Source organism: Pelophylax lessonae (genome assembly GCF_965119305.1).
Source record: "Pelophylax lessonae genome assembly, chromosome: 8".
Lineage (NCBI taxonomy): Eukaryota > Metazoa > Chordata > Amphibia > Anura > Ranidae > Pelophylax > Pelophylax lessonae.
The window spans coordinates 95,816,297-95,841,233 of NC_138775.1; the positions used below are offsets into that span (position 1 = coordinate 95,816,297).

Here is a 24,937-nt window from a genome sequence, read left to right on the forward strand (position 1 = left end):
AGTAGAGGCATGAGGGGTGGGAAAACGCAACCAGACAGTAACATCAACTCCAAAAGGCTAAACGTAGCCAACTGCGCAACATGGAGCTCAACCAAACAAGAGGAGCTCACCCAGATAAAAGACCCTGAAGAGAAGTACAAACAAACATTCTATTATGAAACAGCAGCTTGCAAAACCTAGCGGCAAAAAGAGGCATCCGAAGAAGTCAACAAATCCACCTTGTAAAATGTGGAAAAGTTGCGCACAGACGACCAAGTCGCTGCCTTACAAACTTGTACAACAGAGGCCTGATGGTGAAAAGCCCAAGAGGCACTCAGCGCTCTAGTAGAATGCGCCTTCACAGGGAAAGGAGGAACCTGACCCTTAATCAAATAAGCCTGAACAACTGTCTGCTTGATCCATCTCGAAATGGTCGCAGCAGACGTAGCCAAACCCTTGCGAGGACCGTCCGGAAGCACAAAAAGAGTCCGAACTTCCTGAAGGACTCAGTAACCGTCAGATAAACCCTTATCCCCCGAACCACGTCCAGACAGTGCAAAGCAACTTCCTTGTGATGTTTAGGGTTAGGACATAAGGAAAGCAACACAATGTCTTCATTCAGGTGAAAATCCAACACCACCTTAGGAAGAAAGGACGGATTAGGTTGGAGGACCACTTTATCCCTGTGGATCACCAAATAAGGTGAACGACAGGACACCAACGCCAACTCAGACTCCACTAGGAAGGCAACCTTCTGCGACAAGGAAAGCATAGAAATCTCACTAATATTCTCAAAAGGAGGCTTTTGAAGAACAGACAAAACCATATTAAGATCCCACGGTGGTAACAGGGATCTCCTCGGAGGGGCCAGATGACGCACCCCCTGAATGCAGGTGCGAATCAAACTATGAGCAGCCAACAGACCTTGGAAGTAAATAGCCAAGGCCGAAACCTGGCTCTTGATAGTACCCAACACCAAGCGCTGCTTAACCCCTTTTGTAAAAAGGCCAAAACCCTAGCTGTACCCAACACCAAGCGCTGCTCAACCCCTTTTGTAAAAAGGCCAAAACCCTAGCTATAGAAAACAAGCGAGGGTGCAGCTCACACCAAGAAATCTACGATTTCCACGTACAATGATAGATCTTCCTAGATGTAGACTTCCTGGCCTATAAAAGGGTAGGAATCACGGAATCAGAAAGACCTCTATCCATGGACACCTTGCTTTCAACAGCCAAGCCGTTAAAGCCAGCCTTGGGACAGCAGATCTTCCCGTAGAGGAAGTCGCCATGGAGGATCCCCGACCAGTTTTACCAGTTCTGCGTACCAAGACCGCCGAGGCCAGTCTAGTGCCACCAGAACGACCGGAATGCCTTCCACTGCCACCCGGTGAAGAAACCTTGGCAGGAGTAGGAGCGGAGGGAAGGGAAAAATGAGGCAATATCGGCTCCAAGGGGCCACCAGAGCGTCTGTGGCGTCAGCCAGAGGATCCCGAGACCTGGCCACAATCCGCTGAACTTTTCTGTTGAGACGAGACGCAAACAGATCCACCTCCAGAGTCCCCCACCGGGCACACAGGAGGTGAAACACTTCCGGATGGAGGGACCATTCCCCTTGATCCAACACCTGGCGACTCAGGTAATCCGCCTGCCAATTCTCCACACACGGAATGTGGACTGAGGAAAGAGCTGGATCATTGGCTTTCGCTCAAACCAGATTCTCGGCCACCTCCTTGGCCGCCAGGGCACTCTTGGTCCCCCCATTGATGATTGATGTAAGCCACAGCCATGGCATTGTCCGACCGTATCCGAACTGGAGAGCCGTGAAGCCGACTCATCCAATGGAGCAGTCATAGTTTGATGGCTCTTAGCTCCAGAATATTGATCAGCAAGGAGTACTCCTGTGCTGCCAAGGTCCCCTGGGCACAAAGTTTCCCTAGACCTCCACCCCAGCGCGACAGACTGGCATCCGTGGTCACCACTGTCCAAAACAACAGTAGGAAAGACTTGCCCTGGCCCAGAACAGGTGACTGGATCCACCAGGATAGAGCCGACTTCATGAGATGGCTCAAACTAATCTTCTGGTCCAATGACCGAGGATCCCTGTTCCACTTTGCCAGAATCTCCTTCTGCAAAGGTCTCGAGGTAAACTGAGCAAACGGGACTGCTTTGAAGGTCGACACCATCAAGCCCAGAGCCCTCATGCAAGTCCGCAAGGAAGTCTGATCGGTTTCCATCAGCAACCGGATCGCCCTTTGCAGTTTCTGAAGCTTGTCTAAGGGAAGAAAGACTCTCGCCAGAGCAGATTCGAGAGTCAGCCCCAGATAAGGGACTCGTACGGATGGCGTCAGAGCAGATTTCTGGAAATTGACCGTTGTAAGGGGTTAGCTCGGTAGCGGGTGTGGGTGACCCCTTGGGTGGGCTCGCTACACAGAGAGACAGCCGAGGAGTGGTTGAAAACAATGGTCTATGGTTTATTCTTCCAATTTGCTGGAAACAAGTGCAAGCATCCAAACAGCATAAATCATACAAACCTAAAATAAACCCTGGCCACTTGGGGCGTCTAACTTCACAACACAACACAGGAACCTACCTATGGAGTATGTCCCAACCTACTGCTGGGCAGACACTGCTGGTCATACAGCAGAAAACCAATAGTCCATTTGTTTTCCTTTCACACAGAAAAAGTCAACACCACCTCACCTTCAGAAGTCTTTCTCAGCTCACTGCTCTCCTTAACGCACAAAGCCTCAGGATGCAGCAATCAGTAGTCATTCTCTGGATAACTTATAGAGACCTTAATTGCCTCATTCTGAATAGCTGAAGCTTTCCAACTTCCTTAAACCTTTCTGGCTACCTCTGCAGCCGACACCTGATAGTAATTGGTGAATTGTCTAAACAAGGCAGAAATGTATCTCCCGTCTGTGACAACACCCACAGATTTACCTGACTTCCTGTCACACCGTCCACCCGAATTCCTGAAGGGTCTGAACCCTAATGGAGATGTTGCCCAACGGATCCGAATAGGTGACTGCTCGCAACAGATACCTTGCTGACGTAACAAGGCCAGCACAGGGGCTATGACCTTGGTAAAGACTCTGGGAGTGGAAGCGAGACCAAAGGGTAACGCCAAAAATTGATAATGCTCCTCTGCCACCACAAAGCGGAGGAATCGCTAATGTCCCTCGAATATGGGGACATGGAGAGACGCATCCTTGATATCTATGGAGGCCATAAAATCCCCCTAGTTCAAGGATGCAACCACTGACCGAATGGACTCCATTTAAAAATTCTGCACCCGCACAAAGCGGTTCAGAGACTTGCGATCCAGGATGGGATGCCCCTTGCCCTCCTTTCTGGGTACCATGAACAGGTTGAATAGAAACCCTGAGATCGTTCCTGCGGCGGAACCGGCACGATCACTCCTTGAGCCAGGAGATCCTACACAGCTGCCCAAAGATCCTTCAAACACTCCAGAGACAGGTGAAGATTTGACTGAAAAAATCTGTCCCCCAGCCGAGACCAAAATTCTATCTTGTACCCGGAACAAACCAGCTCGCTAACCAAATTGCCTTGAAGGAAGGAATCCCAGGGTTCCCAAAAGAAGCGCAGATGTCCTCCCACCCTTGAGACCGGTGAGGGCGCCCCTTCATGCTGAAGAGGACTTGTCTGGCTTTGGGCTTGCTCCAATGCTTTTTAGCCCCGCCAGAAGCTCTGAATGGTTTATCCTTTTCTTAAGCCCCGGAGGCACGAAAAGAAAACGTCTGTGAGCAGTAAAGGAAGGACCCCGCTTAATACGGGATGTTTTACCTTTGGAGAATTGAGGAAGAAGAGTACTCTTCCCGCCAGTCAGACCTTTGATCAACTCATGAGAGGAGTGACCCAACAAACGTTCTCCCAAAAAAGGGAGACCTGTCAGGGCTTTCTTGGAAGCTTGGTCATCCGACCAGCTCTTCAGCCAAGCCATGCATCGTAAGGCAATCCCCACAGCCACCAGGGGAGCTGCATCCAGGGACGCATCACACAGGAGTGCCTGGGCCACCTGGTCCAAAAGTTCCAGCTGTTCCGGAAGAACTATTTGAGGGTCAAAAGACCCCTTCAGGGCCCTAATCCATTCCGTAACAGTCTGTGAAACTAAAAAAAGACACAAAAACAGGTTTCAAAATGGAACCCGCCAACACGTGAAGATGGCGAGAAAGGGATTCCACCCGCCTGTCCATCGGATCCGTAAAAACCGGGGAATCTTCCACAGGCACAATAGTAGATTTATTCAATCTGGAAACAAGGTTGTCCACTTTAGGTGGCACCGTCCAACCGTTGGAAACCGTATCAGCAAAAGGATACCGGCATTTAAAGTGGTTTGGCACCACTAACACGTGCTTAACGCGCCGCCATTGCTCATTAACAATATCATGAAAGGTGTCAGGACAAGGAAAAACCTTGCCAGATTTTTGAGTCTTGCCAGAGCGAAAACCCACCCGCGTCCCTGCCAGGGTGGGCTCATCAGCCAATTTTAAAGTTTCCCGCACTGAAAAATTCAGGGCTTCCACCAAACCGTGTTCCCACGCTGCAGCTGAAGACCTCTTCAGCATCTGACTGCGAGGACATCGACCCTTCAAGGAGGGGGGCGTCCGGGGTAACCACATCAGCCTCTGAATCAGAGGACACCACCAAAGATGGAGAAGGCAGCGGCCGTTTCCCGACTATTAACCTTTTTCATGACAAAATCAACTTTGGTTGCCAGGCTTTCCAGAGCTGCTGAAATTGTGGCCAGCGACTGCAATCCGTACTGTCCGGGAGTCGCACAGAGTGGGTCTGAGGGTGAATTCACAGTCTGGGACTCCATAAAATTTTTAAAAATGGGAGTAGTGTCGCTTTAAGAAGTGTCGCTGATCGCGGTTCCCACCAACGATCGCAGTGGTCTGCAGAGTTCCCCTTTAAACTACACTAACAGCAGAGTGTGCAGGGATATGTCCAGAGAATAAAAAAAACCTCCTGATCATCCTCAGCAGCATGGAGAAGAGACAGGAAAGGACCTCGGCCAGCAGCAGGAAGCACAGGAAGTGATGTACAAGGTCATGCTGCTCAATGCAGTACAGAGGATACACAAACATGGTTGCCAATACATTGCAATAGGAAGCTCAGGGAAAATGGCTGCTCCATACAAGTCAATGGGAGAATTCAGTACATTGCCCACACCTAAGATGGCGGCGCCCACAACTTGCCATGCGGCCAAGGACCGACACCATGAAGGCCTCAAGGACCCAAAACTGGAACCAGCAAGCCACAAGGTACCATGCTACCCCCTCAGGGCGCCCCAGTCACATAGCACCCCGGGGGAACGGAAAAAGAGGGACATAGGCACACAGGCCAGGTACCGGGCAGGCCAGGGGGGATCTTTTAGGAGGCACAGGTCCCATTATCCCCAGGAGAGGGCCCACATCCCCCCCCCCCCCAAGGCCACCAGGGGCAAGGGGGTCACATTTACTTACCATACCATGGACCAGGTGGGCTCCGTTCCGGGCAGACCTACTCCCACCCAAAGTGGGGGTGCTGCCAGCCGAGGGGTACGCTGCGACTCAGGCCCCAATTGTCATTGCTTGTAGATCACCAGGAGAAATCCCCTGACACTAGCTAGCAAGTGAGTAAAGAGAAATAAAATAAAAATATTCTGAAAAGAATAAAAAAACTGAGACCGGAGTCCCAGCAGGAAACCCAGGTTCTACTCCTTCTCTAGGCAGAAACAAACTGGTGTGCTGAGTGTGGGTGGGTTATGCCTGCGGGGACAGCCCCGTGGGCATGTACAAAAGTTTTGTACTGCCTAGACTACTCCTGCAGGGGGCATCATAACCCATTCAGCTGATGAAGATCAGGCTGCGTCTGTCGATGGACAATAGAGAAATATGAATCCCGGTGTGATCCCAATGTTTATATATGTCAGTGATCACAATTCGTTTAACAACCACCCATAAGTGATCATCCAACTCCAAAGGAGATATTACGCTTACCGGAGTATAGGGACTCAGGTACTGTAGCAATGAGTCAACCACGCTTGTATAAATGAAGAATATGGTGGTCAGCAGACAATTCTGAGGGTCTCACATCTCAATCTCACAATAGTGTTACCTCTCAGTTGAGTGTATCATGTATTCCATAGGACCATAAAAATACAAGAAGCCTCAGCATAGTGTAAAACTGAAGCCACAGAATTTATTTAAAAAAAGTAGAATAGTTAAATCCCATAAATGAGCAAACGCTTGTTACAATAGCCAACAAAGAAAGAATAGACATCTGGAACGCAATGGCCTGGATAGCACTGAAACCTGGACGTATTTCATCTTTTAAGACATCATCTGGGGCATGCATCCACCCCGGTCATTGCGTGTTTAAACAGCTTGGTAAAATAATTGATAAACAGCCTGGCTCATGAATCATAGGAAGTACTGAGTAGAATGACATTATCGCGTGCGCACCACGCCTCGTCTTCGGAATTGATATGTGTGACTGAAACCTCATTCTGAATATCACCCGACATGCATGCGCCGATCTGATGATTGCACTGCGCATGCGTCGAGGGACAACCGCACAACAGCCTGAAGAGGGGTAGTACAACGCGTACCAAGCTTCAATTCCCCTTTACACGAATTGTGATCGCTGACATCCATAAACAACGGGATTGCACCGGGATTCAAGGATTCATATTTATTCATCACATGAATTGGAATATTGTTTATATATATATATATATATATATATATATATATATATATATCTATCACATATACATATTATATATATATATATATATATATATATATATATATACACACACATATACATACACACACACACACACACAAAATATCAAACAAAAGTGAGTACACCCCTCACATGTCCAAATTGGGCCCAACGTGTCAATATTTTGTGTGGCCACCATTTATTCCAGCACTGCCTTAACCCTCTTGGGCATGGAGTTCACCAGAGCTTCACATGTTGCCACTGGAGTCCTCTACCACTCCAATGAGATACTGTGTGTGTGTATATATATATATATATATATATATATATATATATATATATATATATATTTTTTTTTCTTTTATTATTTTGCATGTTTTTCTGTATATTTGATATTTACATGTGTGGATTACACCAAGTTTTTACACTTTAAGTGTCGGGTCACACTTATGCGATGCGGGAAGGCTGCGAATTTGCAGCCTGTTCCCGCATCGCAAACGCACCCTTGGCAGTTCACACTGCCATATGCGATACGCTGGGGGTGTCAATGAAATGTTAACGACACCCCCAGTTTGATCGCATATCGCAGTGTGATCTTTACAGTTCGCACAGGATCGGATCGCACAAGTGTGAACCACTGTGCGATCCGATCCTGATGCGGCTGAAAAAAAGGGTCCTGTGCGACTTTTGTGCGGGTGCAGTGCGAATTTAGCCATACAAAGTGTATGTCTGAATTCGCACCGCACAGCCGATCGCATGTAATGAAGGAGCAGTGCACGATATTACATGCGATCGCCGCAGCCGCAAGAGTGTGAACCGGCACTAAGATATGTTTTAGCGCTACACTTTATTTCTATAGATTACCTGATGCTGCTTTTCACTTGCATGAAAACCATAACTCATGTTTTTTCAGAGTACTTTGAGATGAAGTAATCAAATGAGCTTTTTTACACTTTATTGAATTAATTTAGCACATGTTAAACATTTGAAATGAAGTTTATTTCATTAATTCATTGGGACAAAATTTGCACAGTATGGTTTCTGAACTAAAGTGAGTGCTGTTTTGTCAGTTATACATATCTTATTGTATATTTCATGATTTCACAGGTGCTAGTAATAAGCCAAAACCATCTTTTTAATTCACAGCATACATTTTAATTCATTCTAATTAACAGTGAAGCCCTTGCACACTATTGCAACACTATATTATCAAAAGTATTGAGACGCCTGCCTTTACACACACATGAACTTTAATGGCATCCCAGTCTTAGTTTGTAGGGTTCAATAGTGAGTTGGCTTTGCAGCTATAACAGCTTCAACTCTTCTGGGAAGGCTGTCCACAAGGTTTAGGAGTGTGTCTTTGGGAATCTTTGACCATTCTTCCAGAAGCGCATTTGTGATGTGAAGTCAGCCACTGACGTGGACAAGAAGGCCTGGCTCGGAGCTTCCGCTCTAATTCATCTTAAAGATGTTCTATGGGGTTGAGGTCAGGACTGCAGGCCAGTCAAGTTCCTTAACCCCAAACTCGCTCATTTATGTCTTTATGGACCTTGCTTGTACTGGTGCGCAATCATGTTGAAACAGGAAGGGGGCCATCCCCTAACTGTTCCCACAAAGTTGTCCAAAATGTCTTGGTATGCCGACGCCTTAAGAGTTTCCTTTACTGGAACTAAGGGGCCAAGCCCAACCCTTTAAAAAAAAAAAAAAAAAGCCACACCATAATCCCCACTTCACCAGATTTGGACCAGTGCACAAAGCAAGGTCCATAAAGACATGGATGAGCGAGTTTGGGGTGGAGGAAAGAAAAAAATACTCCAAAGAAAACTTGGACAAAATGCTACTTAGATAAGCCTGCTCCTGTCACAATTAGTTGGTGTGCACTTAAAAAGCCGTGCAGCTTTCTGATACGTTAAGGCCTTAGCATACACATAAAAATACACCTAAAAATACTTTACTTTCAAAAATAATGCAGTACGCTTTTAGTTATCTGGTTAGTCAATCAATTGTAGACTTACATATACAGCAAAATCCTTTGGAGCACTTGAAATTGTGGACTTTGGTGACAAGGAACGAGGGATGTGATCTAGAGTGACAGCTGTTGGTCGGATGCGACTAGACAGACGAACTACAGCATACCCTTGGGATCCTCTAAAAGCCCAGCAGTTACCAGGGTTTGAATCTGGCTGGAAACATTAAAACAGAACAAGTTAGAGACATAACACCGGTAAATGTTAAGAATAAAAAACTGGATTTTTGACTTAGTGTAAAATCCTTTTCTCTTAAGTTCATTGAGGGACGCAGTTCCTGATGCATATCAGTAGGGTTATACTGCCCCCTACAGGAGTAGGACAATACACAGAAAAGATTTTTTGGCTACGCCTATGGGCAGTTCCAGAGGGTACACCCTCTCTTCCTGAATAGGATGTCAGTTTTGTATCAAAGAAGTGTCAGAGAAGTAATGCCAACCCAACTCAAAATAGAGGGGCGGGTACTGCGTCCGCCAATGAACTTAAGAGAAAAAATGGATTTTTGTAAGATCTTACCGTAAAATCCTTTTCTCTTAAGCTCATTGACAGACGTAGTCTTCTTGATTCTCAAGAGCTGGGTTATGTTGTCTCCGCAGGAGTAGGACTAGGCAGAAAGACAAAACGTTCTGGCTCCACCTTAGGGGCAGTCCCTGAGGGTATATCCTCCCTCTCTCTGCTACAGGGAATCAGTTCTGTTCTAAAGCAGTAACAGAGAATTTAACCCAACCCAACTCAATGATAGAGGGGCGGGTACTACGTCTGTCAATGAGCTTAAGAGAAAAGGATTTTACGGTAAGATCTTACAAAAATCCATTTTTCTCTATCGCTCATTGACAGACGTAGTCTTCTTGATTCTCAAGAGCTGGGACATCCAGAAGCAGTGCCACAAATGAGGGGTGGGATTGACAAAAATCAAATACAATCTAGAAGGCCCAACCGGTGCCAAACTAGAAGTTTTAAAGGCTCATTATAAACAAAGAATGAGACTCAAAAGAAAAATTTCCAACGGAAAAAACCCTCGAGGCAGACCACTGGTCTCCTCAAATGGCGGCCTGCAAAACCTTGCGGCCAAACACGGCATCAGATGATGCCATTACATCAACTTTATAATGTTTTGTAAAGGTATGCACCGACGACCAGGTAGCCGCCTTGCACACCTGGACCACTGACGCCTGATGGCGAAAGGCCCATGACGCACTAAGTGCCCGAGTGGAGTGCGCCTTAACAGGGAACGGGGGCTCCCGACCCTTAATAGAATAAGCCTGTACCACCGTCTGTCTGATCCATTTGGAAATGGTCGCGGCAGATGCAGGCAACCCCTTTTTGGGTCCATCCGGAATCACAAAAAGTGAATCCGTCTTGCGAAACGAGTCTGTCATTTTTAAGTATACCCTGATCGCCCGGACCACATCCAAGGAGTGTAAAGCAAACTCCCGAGGATGACTGGGCTTAGGACACAGGGAAGGTAATACAATTTCTTCATTTAGATGAAATTCTGAAACCACTTTTGGTAGGAAGGATGGATTCGGACGAAGAACCACCTTATCTCTATGAACCACCAGATATGGGGAACGACAAGATAAAGCGGCCAGTTCTGACACCCTGCGTGCAGAAGTGATAGCCACCAAGAAGGCCACCTTCTGGGACAACGTAGGTAGAGGAATCTCCCTAATATCTTCAAAGGGAGGTTTCTGAAGAACCGACAATACTAAATTAAGATCCCAGGGTGGTAACGGCGCGAGCACTGGCGGAGCCAGATGTCGCACCCCCTGGATGAAATTCCGCACCAAGGAATGAGTAGCCAAAGGCTTCTGAAAGAAGATAGCTAAAGCTGAGACCTGACCCTTGATAGTGCTCAAGGCCAGTTTCTGCTCAACCCCTTGTTGCAGAAAAGCTAATATTCGACTAACCGAATAAGACCGTGGACGGAACCCCAAAGGTTCACACCATGCAATGTAGGACTTCCATGTGCGATGATAAATCTTTCTGGAAGTCGCTTTCCTTGCTTCAACTAGAGTATGAATAACTGAAGCTGACAATCCCTTGTCCTTCAGCACCTGGGTCTCAATAGCCAGGCCGTTAAAGCCAGCGATCGTAAAGCAGGATGGAAGATCGGTCCCTGAGACAGTAGGTCCTCCCTGAGAGGAAGTCTCCACGGGACGTCCGCCACCAGTCTGACCACGTCGGCGTACCAAGCTCGACGAGGCCAGTCCGGAGCTACCAGAATTACTGGAATTCCTTCCTCCTCTATCCTGCGAAGAAGTCTTGGCAGTAACGCGAGAGGAGGGAAGGCATACATTAGCTGGTATTGCCCCCACGGGGCGACCAGTGCGTCTGCGGTCTCTGCTAGAGGATCGCGGGAGCGAGCCACGAATCTCTGTACTTTCCTGTTGAATCGTGATGCCAACAGATCCACATCCGGGGTGCCCCAACGTAGGCACAACTGGTGGAAAACGTCTGGATGGAGGGACCATTCCCCCTGATCCAGAGTCTGACGGCTGAGATAATCTGCCTGCCAATTCTCCACCCCCGGAATGAACACCGCAGAGATAGCTGGAACAAATCGTTCCGCCCAGCGAAGAATGCAAGCCACTTCTTTGGCCGCTCGGACACTCTTGGTGCCCCCCTGGTGATTGACATAAGCCACGGCCGTGGCATTGTCCGACTGGATCCGAACCGGGCTGCCCTGGAGCTGCTCGGTCCAGTGAATCAGACAAAGTCTGATCGCTCTCAGTTCCAATACATTTATCGGTAACCTGGATTCTTCCGGGGACCAAAGTCCCTGGACAGATAACTGACCGAGAATTCCTCCCCATCCGGATAGACTGGCATCCGTGGTCACTATCTTCCAATATATTGGCAGAAATGACTTTCCCTGGCTGAGCATCGGAGACCGAAGCCACCAGACCAGAGACTCTCTGGTCTGTTTGCTCAATCGGATCTGATTGTCCAGGGATTCCGGATTCCGATTCCATCTGAGAAGAATCTCTTGCTGAAGAATTTGGGTATGGGACTGGGCAAATGGGACTGCTTCGAAGGAAGCCACCATCAACCCCAGAACCCTCATGCAAGTCCGAAGGGAAGACCAGCTGTTGGATAGTAACAACTGGACTGCAGATTGAATCTTTCGGAGTTTCCCTACCGGAAGGAAAACTCTTGTCCTGACTGTGTCTAGAATTAGACCCAGATATTCGAGCCTCTGGGTGGGAACCAGAAATGACTTTTGCTGGTTCACCAGCCACCCGAATTCCTGTAAAGAAATCATAGTAATTTCTATGTTTTGTAGCAAGGTCTGAGGAGACTCTGCATGAAGCAGAAGATCGTCTAGGTAACCAAGAATCGATATGCCTCTTTGGCACAGTAGTGCCAACATTGGGGCCAACACCTTCGTGAAGACCCGAGGAGCCGTGGCGAGACCGAAAGGTAACGCCACAAACTGATAGTGGTTCTCTTCTACGGAAAAGCGTAGAAACCGCTGATGTCCTGCGAAAATGGGAATGTGAAGATATGCGTCCTTGATGTCTATGGACGCTAGGACATCCCCTGGATGCAGGAAGGCTGCTACTGTGCGAATGGACTCCATTCTGAATCTTCTTATGTTGACAAAAGAATTGAGTGCCCTTAAGTCCAGAATTGGACGCACTTTGCCCTCTTTCCTGGGTATTGTAAATAGGTTTGAATAAAACCCTTGAAACCGTTCTGTCCAAGGAACGTGGACTACCACTCCTTGTTGTAGTAAATCTGTGACTGCTCTCCGCAGATCTTCTAAACGATCCGGGGATAGTCGAATATTGGAAGGGAAGAATCGCGCCGGTGGGAGAGATCGAAACTCGATCTTGTACCCTGACCTTATGACTTCGCAAACCCACTTGTCCGGGATTCTGGAAAGCCATGGATCCGGGAACCGGTGAAGACGTCCCCCCACCCCAGTTATGGGTGGGGGCGCACCTTCAGGCTTTGGACGGTTTATCTTCAGGTCTGGAGGGGGCGGGCTTTTGCTTGCCCGACCAACGACCCCTGACGCCTCTTGAAGGAGCTTTGGAGGACTTAATTTTTTCACCCGCGGGATGAAAAAACCTCTTGTGAGCAGAAAAAGAAGGCCCTCGTCTTTGACGAGTTCCTTTACCTTTAAAATTTTGCGGTAAAAAGGTGCTCTTTCCACCCGTGAGATCCTTAATGATCTCATCTAAGTTGGCTCCAAATAGACGCTCTCCTAAAAAGGGGATATTAGCCAATGCTTTTTTGGAACCTTGGTCGGCTAACCAACCTTTTAGCCACAGTGTACGCCTGAGAACCACTGCTGAGACTGATGCTCGCGCCAATAATGGAGTGGCGTCTAACGCCGCATCACACACAAACTGTAACCCCTGTATCATTTGTTCCAACAAATCTGATACCGCCTGAGGGACCTCTTCTAAGTCCCGGCGTAACCACTTGGTCCATTCAGTTACAGCCTGCGAAACCAGACCAATAGCTATTATAGGTCTGAAAGCTGATCCAATCAAGGAAAACATGGTGCGAGACATAGCTTCTATCTTGCGATCCACTGGATCTTTAAAAGACGGAGCGTCTTCTAGAGGAATAACCGTGGCTTTATTCAATCTAGCAATTGGTGAATCCACCACAGGTGGTTCTGTCCATTTCTTAATGAGGGTTTCCTCAAACGGATAACGCCTGTTAATGCGTTTAGCAATAGTAAAAGTGCGTTTTGGCAGACGCCATTCTTCTTCGATTGGATTGTCAAAACATTTGGGCAATGGAAAAACCTTCGCCACTTTGATGCGTTTTTTAGTCCCAAAAGGGATTTCAGTTTCCGCTATTTCCGACGGAATACCCTGTAATCTTAAGGTTTCTTGAACAGATACAATGAGTGCGTTTACCAACGCTTCCTCTCTGGCTATGGCTGATGCCGAAACATCCTCCTCGCTGTCTGAAGAGACAGTACCCGAGACACCAATCCCAGATGAAGTACCTGCAACTGCAGAAATAGGCTCAGAGTCTGAATCCGAGGTTTCAGATAATAAGGGGTTAGGCGGGGGTCGCTTTCTTGCGCCCTGTCCCTGACAAGCCACTTCCACCCGGGACACAAAAGTTTCCATAATAGCTGACAATGATTCAATCGTCAGTGGGGTGCTGGAGGATCCTGCAGACCCCTCGAGGGGATCCGGAGGAGATACATGAGTGGCAGGGTCCATGTTAATTCAGGACACCTTTGCCAGAAAACACAAAAAAACTTTTTTTTTTTTTTTTTTTTTTTTTATGTGTCTCCCCCTAGCGCAATAGCGCCCCTCAGAGTACCTGCTTCTCGATCCCCACAGAGAGACCAACCAACTGCAGTCAGCGTCTGTCTTTTACAGACTGGAAGGAGCTGTTCCTTTTTCCCGGGTAGAAGGACGTGGCTCCGCCCCCTGTGTACGCCTTCCGGCGTTCCCAGCTCTCCACGAGGTAGCTGGGCTCATGAAACATGGCCGCCCCCATACAAGAGACATAAGACTCCAAAAACATGGCGGCCGGCGTGACCTGAGGACATACATGCACTTGGTCTACGGCAAAATGGCGGCGGACCGCCGAAATCGTTTTCCCAGCACATCCACCTGCATCTCTGCTAAGTGGCGATATATGGATCTACAGGAGATACACTACAAATAAGGTAGGATTATACCTCCTATGTCTGCTGTAATGTTACAGTCTGCTGGGTAGAGTGTTAGCTCTCAAACCAAGTCCACTTCCCACAAACACATACTGTATTTACAAGGGGGACTTTTTAGTGTCAGATATATACTGACCATGTATGGAGGGGCCCATAATTCATACTGCCTCATAACGAGGAAAGAAAAAAGGGAACGTTTACTCACCATACCAAACCGACAGGCACCCTCTCTTCACAATACCCTCTCCACCGGGGTGGGGGGTTGTGGACCACTCCGGACGCCTCGACTCTCTGGTTCCTGGCGTCCAAGCGAGACTTTTAACTCGCAAGGTCAGTCCCTCCACTGGGACTCCGTCGCGGCCAACCCAGCGCGGAGCTCTGGTCTGCACGCGCTCGTAGGCAGAAACCGGGGTGACCACTGGATCTCAACATCCAGCCCGTCGCCCGGCCCCGCATACTTACTTGAATGTGTCGCGGCCGACCAAGCGCAATGCAATGGTCTGCGCGCGCTCGTAGGCCGGCTGGGGTGACCACAAGTGTCGCCCAGTCCGGCGTTTTTGCTTGAAGATCTCACAGGAAAAAAACACTGGAGAAAAACTACCTAAAAAATGTCTTTTTCTAAAGAAAAAAAATCTTGCCAGGACCAAAAGATCCCAGCAAGGAACTTAGGTCCTTACTCCTGACTAGACAGAAAAAAACTGATTCCCTGTAGCAGAGAGAGGGAGGATATACCCTCAGGGACTGCCCCCAAGGTGGAGCCAGAACGTTTTGTCTTTCTGCCTAGTCCTACTCCTGCGGAGACAACATAACCCAGCTCTTGAGAATCAAGAAGACTACGTCTGTCAATGAGCGATAGAGAAAGGAATTTACGGTAAGTCAAGAATCCAGTTTTCTCTATCGTTCATTGACACACAGTTCCTGATGCATATCAGTAGGGACATCTCAAAGCAGTGTCATAAAATGAGGGGTAGGAACAGCAGAAAAAAACAAGTCCCCAAGGCTAAACTTAGCCAACCAGGCAAGAAAGGACTCATCAGAAAAACAAGATGAGGCCCACCTGAAACAAACAGAAAACACCCTCAAGGAAGGCAAAAAAGCCCCCTAAACAGCAGCCTGCAAAACTTTGCGGCCCATAGAGGCCTCAGCAGATGCCAGCACATCCCCCTTTGGTAAAGGTGTGAACAGACCACCAGGTTGCCGCCTTGCAAACCTGAACCACAGATGGCTGATGGCGAAAAGCCCAGAAAGCACTAGGCGCCCGAGTAGAATGCGCCTTAACAGGGAAAGGTGGAACCTGACCCTTAATTGAATAAGCCTGCACAACTGTCTGATCCATCCGGAAATAGTCGCAGCAGACGCAGGCAGCCCTTCCTTTGGACCATCCGTGAGTACAAAGAGCGAATTTGACTTTCGAAAAGACTCAGTAGTCGCCAAGTACACCCTGATTGCCCGAACCACATCCAAAGTAAGCAGTGTGAATTCATTAGGATGTTTTGGCTTAGGACACAAAGAAGGTAACACAATGTCCTCACTTAAGTGAAAACTGGAAACCACCTTTGGAAAGAAGGACAGATCTGGACGAAATAACCACTTTATCCCTGTGACCCACCAGATAGGGAGAACGACAGGACAATGCCGCCAGTTCCGACACCCTGCACGCAGAAGTAATAGCCACCAAGAAGGCCACCTTCTGGGATAAGGTAAGCAGGGGAATCTCCCGAATACTTTCAAAAAGAGGTTTCTGAAGAACCGAAAGCACCAAATTTAGGTCCCAAGGTGGCAACGGAGGTCGCACTGGAGGTACCAAGTGTCGCACCCCCTGGATGAAGTTACATACCAGGGAATGGGTGCCCTGAGAGGAAGTCTCCAAGGAGCGTATGCGACTAAATTGACCAGGTCGGTGTACCAAGCTTGGCGAGGCCAGTCCGGAACCACAAGAATAACCGGAAACCCTTCCACCTCGATCCTGCGAAGAAGTCTTGGCAGCAACTTGAGAGGAGGAAAGGCATATATCAGCTGATACTGACCCCACGGGGCCACCAGCGTGTCTGCGGCATCTGCCAGAGGATCCCGGGAGAGCGTCACAAACCTCTGTACTTTTCTGTTTACCCGAGACGCCAACAGATCTACATCTGGAGTGCCCCAACAAAGGCACAACTGCTGGAACACCGGATGGAGGGACTATTCCCCTGCATCCAAGGCCTGTCGACTGAGGTAATCCGCCTGCCAATTTTACACTCCTGGAATGTGAACAGCGGAGAAAGTTGGAACAAAAGCATTCTGCCCAACAAAGGATGCCTGCAACTTCAAGGCCGCAAGGACACTTTTGGTGCCCCCTTGGTGATTGACATAAGCCACGGTCGTGGCATTGTCTGATTGAATGCGCACTGGGCAACCCTGCAGGCACCTGGTCCAGTGGACAAGGCAAAGACAGAGGGGAACCCAGGATTGTGTGACCGTCTCAGGGGAGGGCCCACGTCCACCCCAAAATCCGCCAGGGGAAGAAGGGGGGAACATTTACTCACCATACCGGAACAGGCAGGCGCCATCTCCTGACAGAACCCCTCTCCGACGAAGTTTGGGGGGGGTTGGGGGTTGTCGGCCAAATAGGAATGCTGCGACTCAGGCCTAGACTTGGTCGTGTGCGACCTGGCGAGACGTTTAACTCGCGGGGCCAGTCCCTATCCCGTGGGACTATGTCGCAGCCGACCCAGTGCAGAGCTAAGGTCTGCGTGTGCTTGCTGGCAAGCTGGGGTGATCACTGGTTCTGTACATCCAGCCAGTCACCCAGATCCAGCATAGTTGCTTGTAGATCTCACAGGAAATACTCCGGAGAAAAGCTAACTAAAAAGAATTTACTAGAAAAAACTTTGCCAAGACCAGAGATCCCAGCAGGGAACTATGTTCTTACTCCTGACTAGACAGATTAAAACTGACATTCTATGCAGGAAGAGAGAGAGTATACCCTCTGGGACTGCCCATAGGTGTAGCCAGAACTTTTTTTCTGTCTAGTGTCCTACTCCTGTAGGGGACAGTATAACCCTACTGATATACATCAGGAACTGTGTCCGTCAATGAATGATAGAGAAAGTAAATATTTAAGGAAGAAAACCATACAAATCTAAAATACTAAAAAATTTCCTTTTTCATGTGGCTTGCCTTGAATCAAACAACCCAACTGTATATGGCTGTTTATTCAGTGTTATTACCGACTGCTCACAGTAGTCGCATTCAATTTGTGAGAAATTATTTCTATTTCTGTGAGATCCAAAAGGCCAGAAGAAAACTCCTGGAGTGTTTGATGCATAATTTGAGCAAAATACAGTAGGTAAAAATCTTTGGATGCAACTCATTTATTGTTCTTTAATAATGCATATATTTTGATGGATTTAAGATGAAGAATTATCAATATTCAGTGTGTTATAGCAATAGGCTTTTACCTGAAGTATGGCTCGTGGGGACTGTGATTGATACCATAGTGGAACCCCAAACAGGCTGAGCAGGGCAGTTTTGGTTTCATAGGTCTCAGAGCACCTAGTGTTTAAAACACTGGCTCCTACAAGAAAATATATAAGATGACAAAATAAATCAATAAAACACATATCAGCTTTTGTGGGCTCATCTTTATAAATAGGTCTGGCAAATGAAGACAAACCAACCAGAAGATTCCAGGGCATAATCCACCAAACCAATTCGGTCCTCACTATATCTCTGCAGGGCGCGATTCACAATTTCATAAACCTCCTAAAACCAACAACAAAAATGATAAAAGTTATGGAAGGGGTACATAGAAAGAGTTGTACCTTTATTTAAATCTTCAGGAGGGAACAAGAATCTACTGTACATATCAGCATTTTGTCTTATAATTTAGTTTTAAGCCATCACAGTATTTTTCTTTTTTTTCTTTTTTCTTTAGTGTGGTCTGGAAATCATTAACAAGTACAGTAAGCCTCCCTCCTACCTCCAGACTGGACTGCATTGGGGTAAAGTGCGTGTTTTACAATACATTATCATAACAATTGAAATAGACTTTGGTATGTTGCTGCGCATTCACTGAAGGTGCACGTGCGTTAAATGTCCATTGCAGTGTACTGGCAGGTCATTCAAAATAGATGGGCTGTCTTAACACAATAAATGTTAACATGCTTGTGGAAACATACCACATCAGTGTGAATCCAGCCTAAAGTTTTTAGAACATCATCCTAGTTTAATCATCATTAAACTACAACTGCCACAAATCAGCAGATCTGGCTGTTTCACACCTTTGTTTCTAGGCACCAGGTGACCTGATGTGCAAAAAATTGTGTCTACCTGGAAATTATTCAGCCTACAAAGTGGAGGAAGCTCATGTGTGGGCTTATTATTAGCGGAGAAAATCAATCTCTTCCTCTCTGCCAACCAATGGCTAGTGAACAGACACCTAAAACCTGAACCATATGTAAAAAGTTTGGCACTGACTACTTTTTCCTCACAAGAAAACAATTGGCTTAACCTTTGCAGAAATCTGCAAGAGCAGATACAGATGAAGTGCAAACTTCAGTAGCCTGGTTTGGATAACGATGCTACCTAGGTATAGTCACATAAAAGTTTGTTCTGAAAGGCAGTACAACTTTGGTCTAACAGTAAGAAAAAATAAATGTCAAAGGGTGGTACAGTAAGATCTTTCCTACCTCCCGTGATACTCCGGACAGTCCGCTTGCCTGTATCTCCTTGTCTATGGTTATATGAGCCTGAGATCCCTGAAGTCTCATGTCTGCAGCCACAGCAGCAAGGATTTTTTTTTCCAAATCCAATAAAGGTTTCTGCAGCTCATCCCGGCGGAGGAAGGTATTCGAGAGTGAACTGGAAACCGTTTTCTCTGACTTCAAGTTATTCAGCAGCCAGGTTGGGAAAAGAGTTTGAACCTGATATAACACATATGTAGACACATTAAGATTTAAATAATAATGGGCATGTACATCTATAAATCATTGAGTAGTGTTGGGTTTAAAGTGGTAGCAAACTTTTTTTTTTTTTATTGCTGACAGACAGCACAGTTTTGACAGAAGAGACCCTATCATTCTCTCCAGTCATAAATGCTTCCTCCTGCCTGTCAGCCATCATGTACACGCATGCGTAGCTCAATTAACATTTACAGTCCTGATCTGTGCCGCTGTGATGTGACTCCAGTGCACATGCATGGGAGTGACATCATCGCCTAGCCAATTAAGCGGCCAAAGGCACAGAACCCAGAAGGAAGACCAGGTGAAGATGGAAGCGCCCAGGACCCACCGACTCGTTTACAGCACAGCGCTGGAAAGCTTAATTTGACAGGTAAGTCTGTCATAATGTGCTAATAGGCTATGCACACTAGCACATTATGGCATAACACACCTGGGGATCCCCCCCAAAAAAAAAAAAAAAAAAAAAGAAATAAGAGCGAACTTTACTGCCACTTTAAGTTGAGTAATGGTGTTTTTTTCAAGGAATAAATAGAGAAAACTAAATAGGTTACAACAATGACTGGCATAAAAGCAAACCATTAGTAAACCTATGTACCAGGGTATACAGATTTAAGGAGCATATAATCCCAACATTTCATATTCCTGATATGTTCCTGCTGTACCATGTACTGGTATGAGAAAGTATCCTGTTCTATTTGTATTTCTTCCCTTGTGTAAAATCCCTGGTGTTCCTGCCCGTCCCTCTGCTTTTCTTAATAAAAAATTACCAAACTAAGCAGGAGAACACACTATGGTCAATTCTCTAGCTATGCTGGGAACTCCAATGATGAGAGTTGTCCTGACACTCCCAAAACAGTTTTTTACTGGAAAGCTCAGTGTACTGTTGCTTCTCCTTCCCCAGCTCTTATGCAGCTGGGAACAGAGGGATTGAGATCACTTATAAAAAACGTTTTTATAATGATTTTTTAGATCTATACACAAATGTTTTGCCTTTCATTTGTAATTTAAAATGAATGGGTTCTTTTACAAGGTGATCATTTAAAATCACTAAACCATTTAAAGACCGCAATACATATACACTGTATATATACATTGCGACTCTGAAGTGGTTTACAAGAGTTATGGCTGAAGCCATCAGGCATAACCCCAAGATTTGTTTTTTTTCAGGCAGAGACTTGGTTTCTCAGGATTAGCCACTAGATTGCTTTTAAAAGCAGCTTCAGGGTTCCTGGGAAATGATCCGAAGATTCGCACCGCTGTTTACAGAAGTGAGGAAAGACCGGATCGTCTCTCCCTACCTCTATGATCTAGGAGGACCGGAGTGACGTCATGATTCAGTCTGGGGCAAAAGTAAACAAATTTTTTTTCTTTAAAGCATAAGATCAATTGTTTTTTATCTTTTGCTTTCAAAAGGTAGAGAGATTTTGGGTCTTAGTGACCTCAGATCTTTCCATAAAGAGGACCTGTCATCCCTTATTTCTTTTTAAAGGGATGTTTACATGCCTTGTAATAGAAATAAAAGAAAAAAAATGAAAGGAACAGTGTAAAAATAATAAGAAAAAATACATTTAAAGCTCCCCAATCCCTTAGTGCTCGTGCACAGAAGTGAATGCATGCTTGGGTCATGCACAAATATGTAAACAGTGTTTGCAGCACACATGTGAGGTATCGCCGCAAACTTTATAGCGATAAAAATAATTCTAGCGCTAAACCTCCTCTGCAACCCTAAACAAGTAACCTGTAAAAAATTTTAAAGCATTGCCTATTGAGATTTTTATGTATCACAGTTTGTCGCCATTCCACAAGTGTGCGCAATTTTAAAGTGTGCCATGTTAGGTATCTATTTACTCAGCGTAACATCACCCTTTTATAGCTTACCCAGAAATTGGGTTCCATATTGGGTTTTTTTTTTTTTTTTGCAATAAAGTTCATTAAAGTGTATTTTTTCCCAAGAAATTTGCATTTGAAAAACCGCTGCACAAATACTGTGAAACATAAAAACTGCAGCGTCATTTTATTCTCTAGGGTCACCGCTAAAACAAAAATAGAATGTTTGAGGGTTCCAACTATTTTTTTTTTTTTTAAGGCTTGGTTCTTAAGTGGTTAAAATAAATGTGTCAATAGATGAATTGTAAGACCTAATTAAGCAGTTTAAGGTACACTGATTATGTGTAAAATGCATATGTATATATATATATATATATATATATATATATAAAGTCGCGCTAAATATAAGTAAATGAGAAAAATATCAAATGTCATTTAGTGAATCCATAAAAATTAAATAGTGACGTGCAGATACAGGAAATTTTCAGGTGAAGATTCCTGATGGTATTGTGCTTACCAGAAAGCCAAATATAAATAGCAGGAAATCAAGGTCAGGATATCTTGATGCCTTTAACCAACGAAAGCCCTTATGATGTAGTGATGGAGACTCCCAAAAGGTTCAGATGCATTAAATTCCAAAAAATATAAAATAAGTGCTCATTGAAAAATGCCAAGGGGTTGCTGACAGACAAAAGGCTACTGAATCCACCACCAATATCAGCGCTTCTTACCGGATCCCCGGAGGTTATGCGCATATAACATATGTTCTGATGTTGGACATAAAACTCCAAAGGGCATAGGAAATTCAGCTGGCTCCAAAGATGCGCTCAAGATATTGACACCCAGGCATATATAACTGTTTATGGGGCCAATATGCCTTTACCAGTGACGATGTGCTGGAACTGGAAAGAGTCCAGAGAAGGGCAACAAAAATAATTAGGGGAATGGAGGACATCAGCTATGAGGAAAGACTACAAGCACTGAACTTATTCTCTCTGGAGAAGAGCCGATTGAGGGGGGATATGATATCAATGTACAAATACTGTACTGGCGACCCTAGCATAAGGAACAAACTATTCAGAGAAAGGGAATACAAGAAGACACGTGGCCACTTACTAAAACTAGAGGAAAAGCGGTTTAACCTTAAAGTTCGTAAGGGGTTCTTCACTGTAAGAACGGTAAGGATGTGGAATTCTCTTCCACAAGCAATCGTAACAGCAGGGTGCATTGATAGTTTCAAAAAACTATTGGATGGGCACCTTAGAGACCACAACATACAGGGGTATACAATGTACGGTTAAAAGCAAACACACACATGCATCACAGGTTGAGCTGGATGGACTGATGTCTTTTTTCAACCTCACTAACTATGTTACTATGTATGTTACCAGGCATCGCATCTGTTCAGACCGGCCAATCCTGAACAAATCAGCGGCTAATGAGAGAAAGTCCAACTACTGACTCATCCTTCCCGGCGTCAAGGTATCCTGACCTTGATTTCCTGCTATTTATATTTGGCTTTCTGGTAAGCACAATACCATCAGGAATCTTCACCTGAAAATTTCCTGTATCTTCACGTCACTATTTAATTGTTATGGACTCCCTAAAGGACATTTGATATTTTTCTAATTTATTTATAATTAGCGCGACTTTATATAAATATACATTGTTTTGGGTGCGGTATCACTTGAAGTTGCTGCTTATTTTTTATTTGCACTAGCACGGTTACGACACATTTTATTTATGTGTAAAATGCAGTTATACAAAGCTGAACAGAATCCCATTTCAGTCAGATTAGCCGAGAGGTTATTTCTGACTGGTTGCTAAGGGTGACTGCAAACAGAACAGAGAAAATATATATATTACTATTGATATCAATTCTACAATTACTAATAATCATTGCAATGTCTACATGCAGCTGATCTTAATAATTTATCCAGTTGGTGGTGTGCTCATGAATGACCAAAGGAAAAATGCTAAAATCACCTCATCCCTGACTCCTTTTATCTGGCCAGGAATGGCTGCCATTTGCTGAGAAACATCACCCTGGGTCTTTCGAACAGCTTCCAACTCTTGCTGAAGATGTAAGAGTTTTGTCTCCAGCTTTCCCAAATCTTGCAGGAAAATCTCCCTTAAACTTTCCTGAGGTGGGCTGTAAAGAAGTGAAAAAATAAGAATGCATCTTAGAAGAAATACCAAGACTAGCAAAAGTATGCTTGTTTTAACAGGATGAATGCTGACATGCATTTTGGTGCTATCAAGTGCAAAAGCATGCATTGTTGCTGTGTCCATGGGGTGGATTTACTAAAGGCAAACAGACTGTGCACTCATACCCAATCACATGTAAGGAAAAAAGAAAAAACCACAGCATTTTTGCTTGCACATGATTGGATGATGGAAAATGTTTCCCCTCATTTGCAGAGTGCACAGTCTATTTGCCTTTAGTTAATCCACCTCAATGAATACCAAAATGCACAAAAGTGTTAGCAAATGAAATAGTGCACATTACTGTGGTACTGGCAAATGCAAAAGAGCATGTCATTCTGGTTTTATCAACTGCAAAGCTGTGCATTGCATTAACAGTCCAAAAAGGTGTACCATATTAGTGTTGTCTAGTGCAGACGTACATGCTGGTATGGTATCGACAGCTGCAACTGTGCCTGTCAGTGCTGGCAGGTGTAAAAGGTCATGTTGTGATGTTGGTGAGTGCAAAAGAACATACTTAGTACGATGTCAGTGTGTGTAGAAGTACACGCATACAAATGTGCACGTAGCTGCGTTGTCAGCTAGTGCGGAAATGCACATAGGTGTGGTGTTAGTGAATGCATGTTGTTGCAATGAGGGCAAGTGCAGAAAAGCGCATCATTGCATGCAGAAGGCACCTAGTTGCAATGTTGGCGAGTGCAGAAGAGCACATTTTGGCAAATGTGCATGCAGTGCGTTTGTCGCTGAATTGTACAACAATGTATAAAGCAATAAGGTGCAGTGGTGGTAAGCAGGGTCTTGCTTGTCAGGTGCAGTGGTGGTGAGCAGGGTTTTGCAGCAGCGGTCATTGGGGTTTTTATGACAGTAGTGGAAAACAGGGTCCTACCAATTTGTGAATTAGTTTAGATGGCTCAATTCACATAAATATTTAGCAAGGCATTTATCTCTAAAATATGGATGAATGCTTTGCTATATGTTATTGTGCATAGAGCCAGCTGGTCAGTTGCACATTGAAAAGGCCTCTGAAGCCAGGGAGTGTCGACCCATTCCCCTGTACATTGAAGAGAAGGCTGTCACTCCCACTCTCTAGCAAGGGAAATTGAGACAGAGAGCTGGAAGAATGGGTTGTGGTCACAGTATGTGGGCAATGACTGGTGTCAGTCTATGGGCAGGGCCTATTATCAGGCTGCAGGCAGAGTCATGTGAAGGGGCCTGGTGCCCTCAGTTCTCTGCACTGTACCGGGAGTGACGGTTGATTATTCCACCACACACTTCCTATGGACATACACAGGTGAAAGTGCTCCCTGATTATTGTAACAGAAACCTATAGAACCCTGTCACTTAAACATACTTACGAACACTTTTAACTCTGGCTTCTATAGGGCTACGAGAGTTCCAAACCACGCTGTGCGCTCTGCTATGGCCCAGGAGGTGAGAGGGACGGTGGAGCTTGCTGTCCTTCCCACTTCCTGGGTTTTCATTTTATGCACAGGGATTTTGTCTACTTTCAAATTGGCCGTGGCTTATATTTTATTAGGGTTGCACCGATACTGATACAAATGCTCTGATACC

The 24,937-nt window shown here is 45.7% G+C and overlaps 1 protein-coding gene across 3 annotated transcripts in view; it reads right to left on the bottom strand.

Annotated features, from left to right (window-relative positions):
- Nucleotides 1-24,937, bottom strand: part of SUN2 (Sad1 and UNC84 domain containing 2) — a 304,040-nt gene that overhangs the window by 66,372 nt on the left and 212,731 nt on the right. For all 3 annotated transcript variants that reach the window (XM_082266172.1, XM_082266170.1, XM_082266171.1), the window contains exons 13-17: nt 23,147-23,312; nt 19,061-19,294; nt 18,050-18,134; nt 17,831-17,946; nt 8,729-8,896 (exon numbers count right to left, since the gene is read on the bottom strand). In XM_082266172.1, coding sequence (XP_082122298.1) covers nt 8,729-8,896; nt 17,831-17,946; nt 18,050-18,134; nt 19,061-19,294; nt 23,147-23,312 — 769 coding nt within the window. The remainder of the gene's footprint in view (nt 1-8,728; nt 8,897-17,830; nt 17,947-18,049; nt 18,135-19,060; nt 19,295-23,146; nt 23,313-24,937) is intronic.